The 20188-nt window shown below is 41.2% G+C and overlaps 1 protein-coding gene and 1 long non-coding RNA gene across 8 annotated transcripts in view; one reads left to right on the top strand and one right to left on the bottom strand.

Annotated features, from left to right (window-relative positions):
* Window positions 1-4350, bottom strand: part of LOC117095088 — a 67097-nt gene extending 62747 nt beyond the window's left edge. For 3 of the 4 annotated variants that reach the window (XR_004441807.1, XR_004441806.1, XR_004441805.1), the window contains exon 1: window positions 4234-4350. This is a non-coding gene — a long non-coding RNA (uncharacterized LOC117095088). The remainder of the gene's footprint in view (window positions 1-4233) is intronic. The other variant, XR_004441808.1, reaches the window with a different exon arrangement.
* A 121-nt stretch (window positions 4351-4471) lies between these two features.
* The window catches only part of CCNT2 (cyclin T2), a 43905-nt gene continuing 28188 nt past the window's right edge, over window positions 4472-20188 (top strand). For 2 of the 4 annotated variants that reach the window (XM_033231688.1, XM_033231687.1), the window contains exons 1-2: window positions 4475-4681; window positions 5478-5559. In XM_033231688.1, the coding sequence (XP_033087579.1) occupies window positions 4524-4681; window positions 5478-5559 (240 nt within the window). In that variant the 5' untranslated portion in view covers window positions 4475-4523. Of the gene's footprint in view, window positions 4682-5477; window positions 5560-20188 lie in introns of all 4 variants that reach the window. The other 2 variants (XR_004441804.1, XM_033231689.1) reach the window with 2 other exon arrangements.

Here is a 20188-nt window from a genome sequence, read left to right as displayed (position 1 = left end):
AATTTCTTTTTCACATTGTTCACTGTTGGCATATAGAAATGTTACTGATCTTTGTGTGTTGATTTTGTATCCTGCAACTTTACTGAATTTGTTGATCAGTTCTAATAGTTTTCCTTTGGAGTCTTCAGGTTTTTCCAAATACAAGATCATATCACATACAAAGAAAGATAATTTGACTTCTTCCTTTCCAATTTGGATGCCCTTTATACCTTTGCCTTGTCTGATTGCTTTAGCTAGGACTTCCAGTACTATGTTGAATAATGGTGACAATAGGCATCCTTGTCGACTTCCAGATCTTAAAGGAAAAGCTTTGTTTTATTTCCTATTTGGTATGATACTAGTTGTGGGACTGTCATATATGGCTTTTATTATGTTGAGGTAAGCTCCTTCTATCCCCTGTTTTTTTAGGGTTTTTATCATGAAGGGATGTCAAATTGTATCAAATACTTTTTCAGCATCAATTGAAATGATATGGTTTCCAGTCTTCATTCTGTTGATATGATGTATCACATTGATTTATTTGCAACCATCCTTGCATCCCAGGGATAAATCCCCTTTGGTCATGATGAATGATCTTTCTAATGTATTGCTGAATTCAGTTTGCTGGTATTTTATTGAGGATTTTTGCATCAATATTCATCAGAGATATTGGCCTATAGTTTTCTTTTTCCAATGTGTCTTTGGTTTTAGAATCAGGGTAATACTGGCCTTGTAGAATGAGTTTGGAAGTATTCTCTCTTCCTCTATTTCAGAATAGTTTGTGTAGTATTGGTGTTAGTTCTTCTTTAAATGTTTAGTAGAATTTAGCAATTAAGCCATCTTAAGAGTTCTTTATCAGACATATGTTTTGCAAATATTTCTTCCTTGGATGTCATTCTCTTAACAGAGTCTTTCACAGAACGGAGGTTTTAGTTTTTTTTAATTTTAATTTTAATTTTTGAGATGGAGTTTCACTCTTTGTTGCCCAGGCTGGAGTGCAGTGGCACAATCTCGGCTCACTGCAACCTCCGCCTCCCAGGTGAGGTTGCTTGAGCAACTCTCCTATCTCAGCCTCCTGAGTAGCTGTGATTATAGGCGCCTGCCACCATGCCCAGTTAATTTTTTATTTTATTTATTTACTTATTTTTAGATAAAGCCTCCCTCTGTCGCCCAGGCTGGAGTGCAATGGCATGATCTTGGCTCACTGCAACCTCCACATCCTGGGTTCAAGAGATTCTCCTGCCTCAGCCTCCCCAAGTAGCTGGGACTACAGGCACGCACCACCATGCCCAGCTAATTTTTTTTTAATTTTTAGTAGAGACAAGGTTTCACCATGTTGGCCAGGCTGGTCTCGAAATCTTGACCTCAGGTGATCCGCCGTCTCAGCCTCCCAAAGTGCTGGGATTACAGGCATGAGTCACCGCGCCCGGCCAGAGGTTTTTAATTTTAATGAAGTCCAACTTACTAGTTTTTTATTTCATGGATTGTACTTTTGGTGTTGCATCTAAAACCTCATTGCCGAACACAAGGTCAACTATATTTTCTCCTATGTTATCTTCCAGAAGTTTTACAGTTTTGCATTTTACATCTAGGTCTGCAATTCACTTTGAGTTAAATTTTGTAGAAGGTGTAAGGTCTGCATGTAGATTTAAAATATATATATATATATATATATATATATGGCTTTCTGGTTGTTCTAGCACCATTTGTTAAAGACTATTATTGCTCCATTGACTTGCTTTTGCTCCTTTGTCAAAGGTCAGTTGACTATTTATGGGTGGGCTCTCTATCATGTTCCATTGATCTATGTGTCTGTTCTTTCTCAAATACCACACTGGAGATAGAGTCTTGCTCTATCACCCATGGGGGCTGGAGTGTGGTGGAGTGATCTCGGCTCACTACAACCTCCGCCTCCTGGGTCCAAGCAATTCTCGTGCTCCAGCTTCCCAAGAAGCTGGGATTACAGACATGCACCAACACACCCAGCTAATTTTTGTATTTTTAGTAGAGATGATGTTTCCCCATATTTGCCAAGCTGGTCTTCAACTTCTGGCCTCAAGCAATCCCCCACCTTGGCCTCCCAAAGTACTGGGACTATGGGCGTGAACCACTGTGCCCTGCCTAGATCCATATCTAAGTACAGGTTGAGCATCCCTAAATCTGAAAGTCAGAAACACTCCAAAACCCAAAACTTCAAGCCCCAACATGACATTCAAAGGAAATGTTCATTGGCGCAATTTCAGATTTAGGATTTTTGGATTACAATGCTCGATGACTAAATTTATAATTCAAATATTTCAAAATCTAAAAAAATCTGAAATCCAAAACACATCTGGTCTCAAGCATTTCAGATACGTGATACTTAACTAGTATTACTTTGGGGAGACAGTACTATTGTAAATGGCATTGTGTTTTTAATTATAAATTCCAATTGTTCATTGCTGGTATATAGGAAAACAACAGACTTTTGTATTCAACCTTGTATCCCAAAATTCTACAGTTTTCTTCCTTCCCAATATGTATACTTTAAATTTACTTTTCTTGTTAGCTAGAACATCAAGTACCACATTGAAAAGACTGGTTGAGAGGGGACATGCTTGCCTTGTGTCAGACTTTAGGTGGAAAGAATGTAGTCTCTCACAATAGAAACAATCTATTGTTAGCTGTAGAATTTTTGTAGATGCTCTTTATCAAGTTGAGGAAGTTCTCCTTTATTCCCAGTTTGCTGAGTTTTTATTATGAATGGATGTGGAGGAGGGGCACTTCTTGATTTGTGTGACAGGATCTCACTCTGTCACCCAAGCTGGGGTGCAACCTCACCTCTCACGTCGAAGCGGTACTCCCAAGGAGCTGGGACTACAGATGCCACCACATCCAGCTAATTTTTAAAAAAACTTTTGTAGAGATGGGGTCTCATTATGTTGCCCTGGCTGGTCTAGAACACTTTGACCTCCCAAAGTGCTGGGATTACAGCCATGAAACACTGCACCTGGCCAAGGATGTGCACTTTTTAAATGTTGCTTTAAATCAATCTATCCTGGAAATTGTAAGCAACATAAAACGTAAAGCAAGGGAGGTATGAAATGGCAACTGTTCACAAGAACTGCCTACTATAATCAATATTCTTGTGCAACGCAGTATACTGAGCGTGGGAGCCCCAAAAAAATCACTTGCCTCCATGGTCTTTGGCAAATAAATATTTTATTTTTTGTTTTTGAGACAGAGTCTTGCTCTATCGCCCAGGCTGGGGTGCAACAGCGAGATCTAGCTCACTGCAACCTCCACCTCCTGGGCTCAAGCCATCCTCCCACTTCAGCCTCGGGAGTAGATGGGACTACAGGCGCGCCACCAAGCCCAGCTAATTTTTGTATTTTTGGTAGAGACAGAGTCTAACCATGTTGCCCTTGCGCTCGAACTCCTGACCTCAAGTGATCGACCCACTGGACCTCCCCAAGCGCTGAGATTACAGGCGTGAGCCACGGTGCCCCGCCTTCAAATACTTAGGACTTTAAACTTGGAAACCCTATTCACAACACAAACTCCGAGGGAAGCTCTGTGGCGTTTTCTTACAGGAAGAAATGCAGGAGTTAATCAACAGGTATGTGGGATGTTCCTGCATCAAACCCTAAAGATAAAATTTTAACTCAGTTCCTCTTGCACTTATCTGTTTCTCCTCAACCTTGTCTCGCAGAAGCCACAGCGCGGTCTGAAAACACGCCCCGTCTAGATTCAACACCTCATTTAGAAATTCAATGTCTCGTTGTTAGTTGGATAGCGTTTGGCAAGTAATTTGAAAATATAAAAAAAAACCCACGGGCGGAGTGATCTGGGATTTAAACAACATAATGTAGAGTGAAAAAAGCACTCAGGCGCGGAGAGCCGTGGAGCGTGACTTCCTGTGCACTCTTTCCCGGCCACCTCCACGCCAGAGCCGCGCGCTAGGCGAAGGCTGTTGGTAGCAGAGGCCGGAGTCGCACGCCTACGAGACTGCGCGGACCCACCCGAAAGGAAAATGGAGGTAGTGGCGTGAGGCTGCGACAGTGAAGGGTACTTTTCTCTTTTTAATGGACCGCTAGACCTCCCGTCAAAGGAAGCGCCCGACGGCCTTCGAAGTCCACGCCCAGACCCCACAGCGCAGCCGCCTGACCGCCTCTCTCCACACCGGCCAGGGTCCAGCCTCTCCCACTCTCCCCTCCCCTCCCCGCCCCGCCCCTTCGCCCAGCCAACCCTAGACCCGGCATGCGCTGCGCCGACCTTTTCCTTCCGAGCCGACCCCCACCTTCGGCGCCTCCCAATGACAAGCGGCGCGGAGCATTGTGGTCCCGTGCGCGAGTGCGAGGCGGAGGACAGAAAAAGAAAGCAAAAGACCAGGGCGAGCCGGTAGAGCAGACCCCGCGCATGCGCACGGGCGGAGGCGGTGGTGAAAAAGGGCGGTGCGTGGTCTACGGCGAGCGGAGTGGGGCGGGGTCGCGCGCCTTGGCGGGGAGTCCGCGAGCCAGGAGGGGCGGGGGGTGAATGAGGGAGCGGGCGGAGGAGGAAGTGTCATGGCGTCGGGCCGTGGAGCTTCTTCTCGCTGGTTCTTTACTCGGGAACAGCTGGAGAACACGCCGAGCCGCCGCTGCGGAGTGGAGGCGGATAAAGAGCTCTCGTGCCGCCAGCAGGCGGCCAACCTCATCCAGGAGATGGGACAGCGTCTCAATGTGTATCCTTTCCTATCCTGCGCCGCTCACGCCCTGTTTCCCTTGCCTGGTGGCCGGGCCTGGTGCTCCGCGAACATGGCGCCGCCGGCCTCGGCCTTCGCTGGACCTCGGCCCCGCGGTCAGGGAAGTAAGGCTCCAGCTCGGGCAGTCGCGAGGGGCTAGCAGAGGAGGGGAGGAGGAGATAGGACCCCAGGAATGCGGGCCAGGAGTCTGCGTTGTGTAATCTGTTTGGGGCAGCGCGTGGTGGTGGCGGCGGGGGATGGGAGTGTGGCTCAGGCGAAAGAGGAATTTTAGGGATTATTGCAGAAAAGGGGCGGCTCCTTGGACTTGTCCCTGTTCCCTAAGGGTTTGAGAGGTAGAAGGGTTAGCGATGCTGAAAGGCCTAAGTGTTTTCCGCAGCCTTTCCCCGCTTTCCTCGCCGGCTTGATGGCGGCTCTCCTATCTTGGGAGCGCACTGAAAGTCTTTTATGTTCTTGGCGTGGTTTTGTATGGGTGTGTGCGCGCGCGTTTCAACTGTTTCATTTTGAGTTTAGTCAGTCGTAGCCATTGATAAATAGTTCCAGGGCTCTCAGCGCTGTTAGAGTGAAAAGATCAGCAGTTCTTCCTCCCGTTTATTTGGCGTAGAGTGTATTCTCTTCCTGCTGCCCCACCCCCCGCGGGCATTTATTTCTTTATTTCTAGTTTGGCGTTTGGATTTGAATGGGAGACATTGAAAAAGAACCTGGGAATTTTCCATCAAAATTGTTTTGGGAATGAGATCTTGCTTTTGTCAGATATTTCCTAAATGCTATGTTCCAGCTCTCAGCTTACAATAAACACTGCGATTGTTTATATGCACAGGTTTTATATGCACCATTCTTTCACCAAATTCAACAAAAATGTAAGTACTAGTTTGTTGCCTGTTTTTACTATGCGCAAATTTGAGGGTAAATCGATACGCAGAAAAAAAGTTGGTCATTGCGTTGTTGGATTTAGTGTTCTGAATTAACGGTAAACGTATATCACGTGATAAATATTTTGCTTCAAATGCGGGGTTTTTGTGTTTTTAAAATTTGTGATGAATTAAACTACAAGGCACTGTTAAGCTCTGCCAGGCCTTTTAAGCTAAAAAAAAAAAAATTTACTTCTTTAGAGAGTTATTACGTAAGTTTTCTTTATTTAAATTTTATACCTAACATTTGAATAATTTCAGTAGTAATGTACAGTGGAATTGGGCAAGTCTGGTCGTTCTGTGATACATCTTAATTATGTTGTACTCATTGTTTAAAATACTGTGAATTGAGATTAAATTATGACATTCTTTTGAAAGAGCTATTTGGCAGAAATAATTCATTTCTTCATTTGCTAACCCAGTAATTTCTTAAGATGTCAAACTTTTCTGTTTATCACGTTAGCATCAATTGTCTCCTAAAAATTTGGGTGATTCAGACGTCAATTCTTGCTTCAGATATAGTACGTCAGGAGTATGTTTATGTATTATTAGTAAAATTTACACTTGAATATTAAGGTACATAACCTGTAAACCTTGACAAATAGAGTAATAGCATTTTGTTGAAATGTTAATTTCATTTATGAAAGATAAGTTTGGTGTATGTTGAGTAACATGCATACTGTGTTGTGTGTGAATAAAGAAAATTGCATATTTAGAAATGTTTAACCCTGCTTTAATTCTTTGTTACTTTCTATCAGTTATTTTTAGAATATTATTCTGAAAGATATGTGTAGAAAAATGGACCAAAGAAGACTTTCTGCTATTTGTGGATAGTCATTAGGACTTATTTGCTAAGAGAACAATCCTAGGAAAGATCCTCAGAATGTGATTTTTGAAATGGAAGAAAGGCTTCATGGATTAGATTGAGTCCTACCTTAATCTCTTCGGATCCTATTTCGTTCATCAGTTTGGCATATAGGTTTATCTTGGACCATATATATTTTAATATACATTTTGGTCTTTTGAAGACTTCTGGCTTCTATTTCTTTTTTAAATCTGCGTAGTTCTTGCTCTGTAGCTTCTAGTTTTCCTAGTTATTTCTTGTGCTATATAACTTAGGTCAGTGATAGTGTTATGGAAGAGAAAGGAAGCCTTTGGTGATTACATTTAGATTAAGGGAATTTAATTTTTATATAAATTGCCTCCAAAGGTAGTAGTGAACTAATGAGTGTTAATATAAATGTAGTTTTCCTTACGTAACCCTGGATAATGTCGAAATTACAAATCAAAATAGTTCTATTCTTTATATGGCTACAGATGTCTCATTTGCTGTCTCATTTCTACTTCCAATAAATGATCTAGCCACAAGTCTTCACTTATTTATTTATTTATTTTTGAGACGGAGTCTCACTCTGTCACACATGCTGGAGTACAGTGGCGCTGCCGCAGCTCACCACAACCTCTGCCTCCCTGGTTCAAGCTGTTCTCCTGCGTCAGCCTCCCAAGTAGCTGGGACTACAGGTGCGTGCCACCATGCCCGGCTGATTTTTTTATTTTTAGTAGAGGGGGGTTTCACCATGTTGGCTAGGATGGTCTTGAGCTCCTGACCTCGGGTGATCCGCCTGCCTCGGCCTCCCAAAGTGCTGGGATTACAGGCATGAACCACCATGCCCAGCCATCTTCACTTCTGTGTTTTGAGCCCTCCTTATAATTTGTCTTTATGGCCTGGTTGGCGTGCTTTACAACAAATACCGTGCTTAAAGCCAGAATTCACAACTTTAGACTGTCGTTTGCATTCTAGCTTTCACTATTTTACTTAAATGTTTTCCTTCAATAGAAAGGCCAGGGTATTAATTTATTATTACCTTCTTTAATGTCTTATTGTGGATGAAGGTAAACTTCAGCATTTTTACGTAGAGTCATTAATAATTCATTTCTGTTTTGAGAAATAGTATTATACCTTTCATATCTGTTGTCTTTTTTACCTTTGCTATTATAATATCGAAAGTGATTTTTATATTTGTATCAGTGCACTTGCATCAGTTGCACAGCCTCACTTTTATCTTTCCCTCCCCCGTTCTTTTAGGACAAAGGGGGTGGTCTGAAATTGAATGTGAGTCACTTTTAAATTTGTATTATTCCACATCAGTGGGAAATTTTTGTCTACATACTGAAATGTCATGGTAAACTTAAAAAAGCATGAATCTTCACCAAACTGAACACCATTCAGCAAATCAACCCTAATAAGCTTAAATAAGTTAAGACACTAGTGACAAACTCTATCTAGTCTTATAGTTAATATTAATAACATCCATTAACTGTATGAAAATATTTTCAAATGTTCACATGACTTAATTGTATTTTCCAACGTTGTAATATTAAAAGTTTTAAAACCCCCAAAAGTAATGAGCTGTTGTATTACTATTTAAGAATAAAATCAGTATCAGCATGTTTTGGTGACCCAGAAATGGTCTCTTATCATTGAGTTCTTTTGTCTGTTACTCAGAGTTGAATAGCTGTCAGCAGTAAATGACTTTTATATGTAGCCTAATTAGATAAATCTACACTTTGTTCACTAGATGCAATGAGGTTCTTGTAATTGGAATTAATAAAGAATGGCCTTGCTGGATCAAGCTTAAAAATAAATTTAGTAAAGTGTAAAAGCCCTGGAGCCAAAAGTGCTGCCAAGGTATATACTGAGGGAAAGCACCCACCCCCCAGGTCACACTTAAGTAGATACTGACACAGCTTCTCTTACAAACTCCTAATTTGGTCTTTTGTGATGCGTTTTTTTCTTATACCAGTTCCAAGTCCCTTAAGATTAGACTGTAAAGAGCACACCCTTTTCTAAGTATTTTTGTTGGTCATGGTCTGTTCTCATAGCACATCTCCAATTTACTTGATCTTTTCCATCTTCTCTTTACTTAGTTCCATTGCCTCTTTCTTGAGCTCTAGCAATCAGAACTCCATGTATAATATGCAAGATTTAAAGGTATTATAGGGCCTGGCATGGTGGCTAATGCCTGTAATCCCCGTACTTTGGGATGCTGAAGCGGGTGGATCTCTTGAGGTCAGGAGTTCAAGACCAGCCTGGCCAACATGATGAAACCCCGTCTCTACTAAAAATATAAAAATGAGCTGGGTGTGGTGGCACATGCCTGTAATCCCAGCTACTGGGGAAGCTGAGGCAGGAGAATCGCTCGAACCTGAGAGGCGGAGGTTGCAGTGAGCCGAGATCACACCACCACAGCTCCAACCTGGGCAACAGAGCGAGTGTGCATTTCAATTCGTTGTTATACTCTGGTCATGTTTTACGGGAGTCAAATCAGCATGTGTTTCATTGTGAAGTCTAAGCAGATGTTTATTATAACTGACTTCCTCTTCTGCCTTTTAGTTTAATAAAGCAATAATTAATCCAAGAATAATCTTATGCCCAAGATCCATTAGCATTACTCAGAAATACTGCAGTGCTGTCCAGTAGAACTTTCTGCATAGTGTAGATTTTGTCTGTTTGTGCTCTTCAATGTGGTAGGAACTATCTTGTAAATTTGAGACGATTAGCCTAGATAATTTTTAAATTCCTTTTAAACTGTAAATTACCTGGTTGAAATTTTATTAAGATCTCACTATGACAGGTACTTTATATTTGTCTTGTTTTCTCAGGTAAAGTATTCTCCTAAGGAAGCAGATGCAGTTACTAAGTGACTTGTCCAAAATTAAAAACTATTATGTGGCTGGGATTTGAACCCAAGTCCTTTGCTTAATCCCAAGCTGTAGTTCTCACTTTTTCCTATTCTAGTATATTTTAGAAGTAGAGCACAATAGCAATTTATGCCAGTGATTTGTAAGATTTATAAAGTAAACAATGAAAAAAAACTCAGATTTTGATTTGCCCGCCTCATTGCACTAAATCCAATGAGGTCCTCTTTATAAGTCCCAAATTCCTCTTTTTCAACTATACATCAGTGTTAGCATTTATGCATTGTGTATCACTGTTTTTCCTTAGGGTGCTTTCTCTTTGCTTTCATGCGACTGTTCTCTGTCAGGTTTTAAGACTCAGCTGAAGTTGCTACTCTTTCATAAAGCATTCCCCAGATAATTCTCTTTTCCATTTGTGAATTTCTCTCTCTGATCTTACCTTTGAATCTTATTCACATCCAGTTGTATTCCATCTGTTTGGGAGTTTATAGTGTGACTGTACATATATGAGATGAGTTTTTTCTTTTTAATTATAAAATATATAAAACCAACAAACAAATGTATAGCTTAGGGGGTTATTATAAAACAACCTTGTAATCACCAACCAAGTCAAGAAATAGAACTTTGCCAACTACCCCAGAATGCCTCCATGTGCTCAACTCAGTGTCAACCCCTCCCGCCAAAAGTAACTAGTATTCTTTTTTTTGAGATGGGATTCTGGTCTTGTCACCCAGGCTGGAGTGCAGTGGTGCAATCTCGGCTCACTGCAACCTCTGCCTCCTGAGTTCAAGTGAATCACCTGCCTCAGCCTCCTGAGTAGCTGGGATTACAGGTGTGCGCCACTATGCCCAGCCAATTTTTGTTTTTTTTGTTTTTTTTTTTTTGAGACGGAGTCTCGCTCTGTCGCCTGGGCTGGAGTGCAGTGGCCGGATCTCAGCTCACTGCAAGCTCCGCCTCCCGGGTTTACACCATTCTCCTGCCTCAGCCTCCCGAGTATCTGGGACTACAGGCGCCCGCCACCTCGCCCGGCTAGTTTTTTTTGTATTTTTTAGTAGAGACGGGGTTTCACCGTGTTAGCCAGGATGGTCTCGATCTCCTGACCTCGTGATCCGCCCGTCTCGGCCTCCCAAAGTGCTGGGATTACAGGCTTGAGCCACCGCGCCCGGCCCAATTTTTGTATTTTTATTAGAGACAGTTTTCACCATATTGGTCAGGCTGGTCTCAAACTCCTGACCTTGTGATCCCCTCACCTGGCCCCAGTATTCTTACTCTAATAGTAATTGCTTTCTTTATAGTTTTAGCACCCAACTCTCCATTCCCAAATACCATAGACCTTGCTCATTATTAAAAATTTGGTAAGTCTTTGAAGTCTCTCAGTATGCATGTTTCCCCTCCATCCTTTTATGTCACCTGAGTTTTATCTGTTGAAGGACCCTAAGGTGTGTGACCTGTAGAGTTTCCACCTGTCTGAATTTTGCTGATTGTATAGTCACGGTGCAGTTTGCTGTGTTCCTTTGTTCTTGCATTCCTGGAAAATTGATGATTAGATCCAGAAACTTAATCAGACTCCTGTTAGATCCCCTAGGCAAGACTAGATGGTGTTAATGTTCTTTTCCTCAGAAGGCCTAGCGTCTGGTTGTCTCTCTTTGTAGTGTTAGTGGCTGTTGATATTCAATGCCTGGGTCCTTTCATTCATTGGTAATACTCTAATTCTGTCATTTCTTTCTTGCAAATTGGTATTTTTGTATTGAAATTCTTGATTAATCTCCTATGTGGACACCCAGTGGTATGTATCATATAGGATAATTACTTGATTTTTGCTCTTTTTGTGATATAACTCACATACTGTATGTTTCACCCATTGAAAGTATGATACCGTGGGGTTTGTGGGTTTTTTTTAAGAATATTCACAGAGGTGTGCATCAATTTTTAGAAGTTTTCACTACACCAAAAAGAAACCCCCAACCCAGCAGTCATTTCTCCCTATTCTTTGCCCAGCCTATTAATAGATATTTCATAAATGGAATCATACAATATGTTGTTCTTTGTGACTGACTTCTTTCACTTACCGTATTTTCAAGGTTAATCTATGTTGTATTTATCAGTAGGTTGTTTCTTTTTCTTGCTGAAAAAGAAATAAGTGCTTATTCCACTGTGTGGCTAGACCACATTTTATATCTCTGTTCATCAGTTGGTGGGCATTTGGATTGTAAGCCACTTTTTGGCTAATATGAATATTGCTGTTAAGAACATTTGTGTACAAGTTTTTGTGTAGACGTGTTTTTGGTTTCTCTTGGGCTTATACCCAGAAGTAGAATTGCTGGATCGTATGGTAACTCTAGATTCCAATAATATTGGAAACTTGGATAACTGCCTTTTTTCTTTTTTTGAGACTAGGTCTCTGACACCCGGGCTGGAGTGCAGCGGCACAATCATGGCTCACTGCAGCCTCAACCTCCTGGATTCAAGTGATTCCCCCACCTCAGCCTCCCAAGTAGCTGGGATTACAGGCACGTGCCACCACACAGTTAATTTTTTAAATTTTTTGTACAGACGGGTCTCACTGTGTTGCTCAGGCCATTCTTAAACACTTGGACTCAAGCAGTCCTCCTGCCTCAGCCTCCCAACACTCAGCTTAAAGCAGCTCTTTCCAGTGTGATTTGTCGCTTTAAGCACTGCTCTTCTAATCTTTTCTTACACTGTCTTTGTGTGAACTGAATACTCTTCGGTTACTCATTTTTGTGAGATACTAGCTTTCCTGAACTTTAAAAAGGTGATATACTTTCAGAGTGCTTTAATAACTTCACAGAGCTCCCTTTTCTGTTATTTTGTATAATGTTCAGAAGTGTAGCAGCTTACTTTCTGGGAGTTTCTGGCCCTCTTCCCCTCCACATTTTTGGTTTCTCTTTTCCCTTGTCCCTATCTTACTGATTGTGCTTTTCCTCCCAATGGTTTCTCTTCAAAGTGGAGTCTTGGAAGAGAACCTTGGGAGATCAATTTCAAAAGTTCATAGAAGTTAGCTTCAGTCTTTTAATCCTTACTGTAGGTCTCTTGCATCCATCTACTTATTGGACTGGCAAAACTCCCAGTTCTAGCTGCTGTTCTCACATTGGCCTGCCATGATTTCCAGTGAATGTCTGTTGGCTCTTTGAGGTTCTTTTTTTATCAAGTCCAGCACATGCCCCATTCCTTTGCATTTTGTTGCACTGTGCTGTGTATGTTGACATAGTAGCTTGTTTTGACCTCATTCACATGTATTAGGAATTCCCTTGGAATGGCTTGTCATGTGATTTCGTTGTAACTATCCATGGGGTTTTGGTTTTGCTATCTTGTTGCTCTGTTTTTCTGTGGGGATTTAGGTATCCCCTTTGCAGCCATCATGTCAGAATTCTTCAGGTAAATCACTAAAAGTTTATCTTCATTCGGGAGATGATACACTCATTTCCAGTGAGACCACAATAGGCTATCATTTAAATGTACTTATAAATACTTCTGGGAAAATGAAGTTGTTTTCTTAAAAGAATAAATCACTTGAAGTTTATGTTAAATAAGCTGTGGAAGAGTTCATTTATTGATAGACATTACAAAGTATATATGATATTCTTGATTGATTTTCTCAAATTAATTCTGAAAGCTACTCTAGAACTTCCCCAGAAAGCTTTACATGTTATTTTGAAACATGCTGTTCTTATCTGCCTAATTACAGAGATGCTGACTTCAGTGACTGTATTATTATACAAATCTTACAAAGTATTCCTGAAGCTGCCTAAAATTTTTTTTTGCAAAATTAAATGATTGTGAAATAACTCATACCTTTTCTCTGCACAGACAGATACATGTATGTTTTAGCCTTGGTAATTTGTATGCTTCTCTGTGGTCCTAGCTCAGCCTTTTTGTTGAGTCATTGCATGGCAGGAGTGCAAGAGAGTTAACCCAGTCCTGCAAGATCCAAGGCCTTTTCAAACCATAACAAATTCTAAACTTAGGTGTATAGAATAGGTTTATATATTAACAAATGTGCATTGAGTGTTTGCATTGGCCAAGGCATATAAATGTCTCAGTATAAAATCAGACAGATTTTATATAGCCTGTAAACTGACTTCCAAGGCCACGTCAGAACAGGAGTTTTGTTTTTAGTATTAGTACCTAAAATTGGTTAAGGTAATTTTTTAAGTGAAAATCCAATTAGATCACTGCATTTTATTATAAACATACATACACATTTTAGGGAGTACATATTTACACATTTTCTAGGAATTAGGGGAAATGATGGAATCCTCCTTACCACTCCACATTTTGGGGTGTTAACCTAATATTTTACCCTGAAATAAGCTAAGGCTCTGAATGTTTAGTGACATATTATATACTCTTTATATGGCTATATATAAGGAAATACATGTAATGTGAATTTTTCTCTAAATTATTGGAGCTGATATAGAAAAATGGATGAGAACTGTAGAAGTTCACCTGTTTGTTGTTAAAAGTTAAAAGTGAAGTTAATGTCTGTGCTTAATGACAATATGCTGTTCAAGCAATTCTCCTGCCTCAGCCTCTCAAGTAGCTGGGATTATAGGCATGTGCCACCACACCCGCCTAATTTTAGTAGAGATGGGGTTTCACCATGTTGGTGAGGCTAGTCTCGAACTCCTGACCTCTAGTAATCCACCTGCCTTGGCCTCCCAAAGTGCTGGGATTACAGCGTGAGCCGCCATGCCCGGCCTCACATATTTCTTTTTTTTTTTTTTTTCTGAGACAGAGTTTCACTCTTGTTGCCCAGGCTGGAGTGCAGTGGCGTGATCTCGGCTCACCACAGCCTCTGCCTCCCAGGTTCAAGCGATTCTCCTGCCTCAGCTTCCCGAGTAGCTGGGATTACAGGCACGCGCCACCACGTCCAGCTAATATTGTATTTTTAGTAGAGATGGGGTTTCTCCATGTTGGTCAGGCTGGTCTCAAACTCCCGACCTCAGGTGATCCACCCACCTCGGCCTCCCAAAGTGCTGGGATTACAGGCATGAGCCTCCATGCCAGCCTGTATTTCTATTTGGTAGTGATAGTGTGGACTGTAGTCATTTGTATCCACCAACAAATAAAATTTACTGTTGGCGTTCACACTATAGGAAATCCTTCCAAAGGCAAATGTGCACTTTCACACTCATCTTAAACTGAGGGTTCATTTAGAAGTTGAAAAAAAATGGGAAAGATGATTCTTCTGTGGCCAAAAATCTGAAGATAATGAAACTATATGTAGTTCCATGCTTAAAAAGAAATAGCTGAGAGGGCAGGAAGAGAAAATTCTGAGGGCTCGGGGGCAATCTTTAAACCATGCAAGGATTCAGAGAGGATACCAGGTATTTCCACACCCCCACCCCAAGGTAGGTGTTTCAGTTACTTTGTGTTGCTATAGCTCCGCGATTGGTGTTTTGAATGCTCAGCGTAACTGTTTGAATTGGTATGGTTCACTTTATGTAGACTTAAATATCTGTTAAAATTATTTTTGTTACCCAAACAAGCAAATTAATAATTTTATGAAATAATTGCCCTTTAAAAAATAATTTAATTGCATAGTGTAAATGCCAGGAAATTACTTGCTGTCTAGTAAATTGATATTGTCAAAACAAAACTTGATTCTACTTTTAAATGAACAAATGTGTGATAAAGTTATACATAGTTAAGGTGCATATTGTTTATTAGTATTTGTTATGATTAGGCTTTTGGTTTTCTTGAAATTTCTTTTGTTAGTGCACGTACACTACATCTATGGAGATCTGGCCAGGCATGGTGGCTCACACCTGTAATCCCAGCACTTTGGGAGACAGAGGTGGGACGACTGAACCCAGGAGTTCAAGACCAGCCTGGGCAACTTGGCGAGACCCTGTCTGTACAAAAATTACTATTTTAGGCCGGGCGCGGTGGCTCAAGCCTGTAATCCCAGCACTTTGGGAGGCCGAGACGGGCGGATCACAAGGTCAGGAGATCGAGACCATCCTGGCTAACACGGTGAAACCCCGTCTCTACTAAAAATACAAAAAAAAAAAAAAAAACTAGCCGGGCGAGGTGGCGGGTGCCTGTAGTCCCAGCTACTGGGGAGGCTGAGGCAGGAGAATGGCGTAAACCCGGGAGGCGGAGCTTGCAGTGAGCTGAGATGCGGCCACTGGACTCCAGTCTGGGCGACAGAGCGAGACTCCGCCTCAAAAAAAAAAAAAATTAATCTTTTAAAAAAATTAGCCCAGCATCTTGGTGTGTACCTGTGGTCCCAGCTACTTGGGAGGCTGAGGCAGGAAAATCGCTTGAGCCCAGGAGGTTGAGGCTGCAGTGAGCCATGTTCATGCCGCTGCACTCCAGCCTAGGTGACAGAGCAAGACCCTGTCTCAGAAACAGAGAGCGCGCTAATAAAGAGAAGGCCTTTTTTTTTTTCTTTTTTTTTTTCTTGAGACAGATTCTTGCTCTGTTACCCAGGCTGGAGTGCTGTGGCATAATCTCAGCTCACTGCCCCCTCTACCGAAGTAACTGGGATTACAGGCATGCACCACTATGCCCGGCTAACTTTTGTATTTTTAGTAGTGACAGGGTTTCACCATGTTGGCCAGGCTGATCTTGAACTCCTGACTTCAAGTGATCCACCTGGCTTGGCCTCCCAAAGTGCTGAGATTACAGGCATGAGCCACCGCGCCTGGCCTAAATAGGTGTCTTTAACGTTTGCTCCTTAAAAAAAAAAAGAGAGATACAATTAATATACTGTAAAATTCACCTATTTAGAATGCATAATTGAGTGGCTCACATGGAGTTATACAACCATCAGCACAATCTGTGTTTAGAATATTTGTATCACCCCAAAAAGAAACCTGGTTCCTGTTAGCAGTTCACCAGTCCCACTCCCCTTCCCAACCCTGGACAACCCCTAAATTATTCTGTCTCCATAGATTTGCCCATTCCAGACATTTCATATAAATGGAATCATGTATATACGGTCTTTCACGAAGCATGTTTTCAAGGTCCATTCATGATGTAGAATGTATTAGTACTTCATTCCTTTTTACTGCAGAGTAATTAATATTCTATTCGTCATGTGGCTGTACCTCCTCTTATTTATCCATTTATCAGCTGGTGGACATTTGGGTTGATTACACTTAACAGCCGTTCCACGGGCTATTATGGATAATGCTGCTATGAACATTCATGTACAAGTTTTTATATGGATGTATGTTTTCATTTCTTACGGGTGGGAGATACATGAGAGTGGAATTGCTGGATTGCTATGGTAACTTTAGACTCCAATAATCTTTTTGGATAGCTTTTAAAAAACGTTTTGAGGAACTGCCAAACTGTTTTCCAAAGTAGCCATACCATTTTGTGTTCTCACAATGTGTGAGGGTTCCAATATCACCACATTTCTTGTCTTTTTTTATTGTAGTCATCCCAACTGTGTGAAATGATATCCCCCATTCTATGCATTGTCCTTTTTATGTTCTTGGTGGTATTTGCAGCACAAACATCCAATTTATTAATCTTTTTCTTCTGTAATTTGTGTTCTTAATAGCATATCTAAGAAACCTTTACCTAAACTAGAGTCATAAAGATTTATTTCTCTTTTCTTCCAAGAGTTTTATTGATTTAGCTCTTACATTTAGGTCTGTTATTCCTTTTGAGTTAGTTTTTATGTATGACGTAAATAAGAGTTTGACTTCTTTTTTTTTTTTGAGGCAGAGTCTCGCTCTGTCGCCCAGGCTGGAGTGCAGTGGCGCGATCTCAGCTCACTGCAAGCTCCGCCTCCCGAGTTCACGCCATTCTCCTGCCTCAGCCTCCTGAGGCTCTGGGACTGCAGGCACCCGCCACCACAGCTGGCTAATTTTTTGTATTTTTAGTAGAGGACGGGGTTTCACCGTGTTAGCCGGGATGGTCTCGATCTCTTGACCTCGTGATTTGCCTGCCTTGGCCTCCCAACGTGCTGGGATTACAGGCGTAAACCACCACGCCATCTCTTTTTTTTTTTTTTTGGGATTTGAATATACAGTTGTCCCAGCACCATTTGCTGAAAACGGAGTTCTTTCTCCCACTGAATTTTTTTGGGGTTGTTAGTGAAAATCAATTGATCATAAATGGAAGGATTTATTTCTGGACTCTGGATTCTATTCCATCCCCTTATGCAGACCACATAGTCTTTTAACTTTTGAATTCAGGAAATATGAGTCTTCCAACTTTGTGCTTTTTCAAGATTGTTTTGGTTATTCTTAGTCCCTTGCATTTCCATGTGAATTTTAGGATCAAGCTCATCAGTTTCTGCAATAAAGGAGCTGAGATTTTTATAGGGCTTGCATTGAATCTGTAGATAGATTTGGGGAGTACTGCCATCTTCGTGATAATCTGTTCGAAGGAAAGTGGCCTTTTGTAACATTTATGTAGTATATTTGAATGCCTATGCAATGTTAATGTTCTTGTTTCACAATACTATATAAGTCATTTTTTGTCCTTTTGGTTTTTTAAGAAAAGGGATCTCACTCTGTTGCCCAGGCTAGCCCCAAACCCTGGGACTCAAACAGTCCTCCCACCTCAGCCTCCCAGGTAGCTGGGACTTAAAATGGTATTTTTTAGTATTTATTGTAGGCTGTTAGGAACCGTGTTTGTGTAAGAGAGAGTAGATAGAGCCTTAACTATGAAATACTAAGTATACTTTATAAGTTGATTTTTTTCATTTTTTCTTTTTTGTTTTCTTGAAACAGTCTCACTGTCACCCAGGCTATAGTGCAGTGGTGCTCACTGCAACCTCCGCCTCCCAGGTTCAAGCGATTCCCCTGCCTCAGCCTCCCAAGTGGCTGGGATTACAGGTGTGTACCACCACACCTGGCTAATTTTTTTGTATTTTAGTAGAGACGGGGTTTCACCATGTTGATCAGGCTGGTCTCGAACTCCTGACCTCAGGTGATCTGCCCGTCTCGGCCTCCCGAAGTGCTGGGATTACAGGCGTGAGCCACCACGCTCAGCCGATATTTTTTCTTTTTAGAAACATTCATAATGCTGAGGTACTCCCCACTAAATAATTTTTTAAATGCCAGTTGTGTTAACCATTTTCAGTATATTGTGTAAATGTAATGTAGTTACTCTATGGAAATCAAGCCTTATTCTCTTAATCAGTACTGCTTTTCAGCAATATTGAATACTGATATTTTGAGACTGTTATTAAGCCAGCTTTCTTTTAAATGTAATTAGGCATCTTAACATCCAGCTTGAAGATTTTTTTTTAATTTTTAATATAAATTTTCTTTCACGTCAGTCTTTCACTCACACGTAATTATTTGAGTAAGAAAACAACTAAAATGCCACACTGAGTTAATAACATTTTCTGCAATTCCTTAATGCTGGTGTTTCTAGTGCAGCACAATTAAGGATTTAAACCACTTTTTAATAATGTGCTGTAATTTTAGTTTGATAGGCTCACGCATGGCAAATGCCAATTAACAAATGGGCATTTTGACTTACTCCACTTCCTTCTTTGTGAGCCTGTTACCTCTCTTGTCTTTCCTCTACTTTCCTTTTCTTATTCTAAGACCTTCTTTCTATAAGCCTAAAGTTATACAACTATCCTTTCTCCTAAACTATAGCCTTAACAAGAAATTTCAAAATTCTGAGCTGTGATGACTAGAGCTTGCTGAGTATTTATTAATGAAGTCTTTTTCAAGGCACTGAAAATAGTTATCCTAGAGTTAGTCAGGGGTTGGATGGGGGGTGTTTAGGGCAATTAAGGGCAAGGGGAGAAAATGCCTTTGCTAGCCTATAGAACCTAAAGATGAAACAGAAGAACAGGTTAGCATGAACATGTTGGTAATAGTAAATGAAAAAGAAACTTGGAAGCCTTTTATTTGCTTCTGTTGGGGTTTTCCTGGATTGGGAGATTTAATGTTAAAGAGTAATCAGATCGCTTTGGCTAGTTCTTAAATACAAATGCACCCACAAAGTGTTTGCACAGGATTAATTATTAATATTAAGATAATAAGGACTGGAATGATTCATTGAAACTGAATACAGCCATCTTTGGTGACTTAGAAATTACCCAGACTTTTTGTTAATTCAGCCTGACCTTGCCTCCATTATCAAGGTTGAAACCAGCAGTGGAAAGTGAAGAGTATCTGCAGGGGCCATTGAAAACAATATGCTAAGAATAGATAAGGCTCAAGGACAGTATCTCTAGCTAGTTGCACTTTTAATGAACTCCGGTAGTCAAGGACAGTATCTCTAGTTGAACTTTTAATGAACTCTAGTAGGCGCCAAGAAGGCAGACAAATAAGAAAGAGCTTAGAGACAAGAAACTAAGCAGAAGGTTACATCTGGGTGCAGAAAGTTTGTTTTGCATTGTGTTATTTTTGCTGACGTGGGATTTATGGAGTATAAATAAAGTGAGGCGGAGGCTCTAGGCGCGGCCGCCATGTTCTCTGTTTGTCTTTGTCTCTTGTGTCTGTTCATTCTCCACCACCACCACCACCGTGGCGCAGCGAGCAGGGTCCGCACGGGTGAGTAGTGGGGAACAAGAAGGGAAACCCCCAGGAGCGGGTAAAACCCGGGGATTGTTAAGGGGAACCTTCTTAAGCTTTCATTATGGGGAATTCCAGTTCCTTGGCCTCAGAATATTTAAGATTATTACAAGGACTTTTACTTTCGATTGGGGTTGATGCAAAAGAGAGAACTTGCGGAAATTGTTTGCTCATGTGGAACAACATTGCTCTTGGTTTCAATATCAAACTGAAGTACAATTAAATAAACGAGAGTGGCAACAGGTTGTTAAGACCTTTCGTCAAGCACACCAGCGCGGTGATGTAATGTCGGCACCTTTATGGGCCCTTTGTGCTTCTATTACCTAAGCTTTGGAGCGCTTAGAGACAGACTCTGA

The sequence above is a fragment of the Trachypithecus francoisi genome, unplaced genomic scaffold, assembly GCF_009764315.1.
Source record: "Trachypithecus francoisi isolate TF-2019V2 unplaced genomic scaffold, Tfra_2.0 Lachesis_group13, whole genome shotgun sequence".
NCBI lineage: Eukaryota > Metazoa > Chordata > Mammalia > Primates > Cercopithecidae > Trachypithecus > Trachypithecus francoisi.
This window is presented reverse-complemented; position numbering and strand designations above follow the sequence as displayed.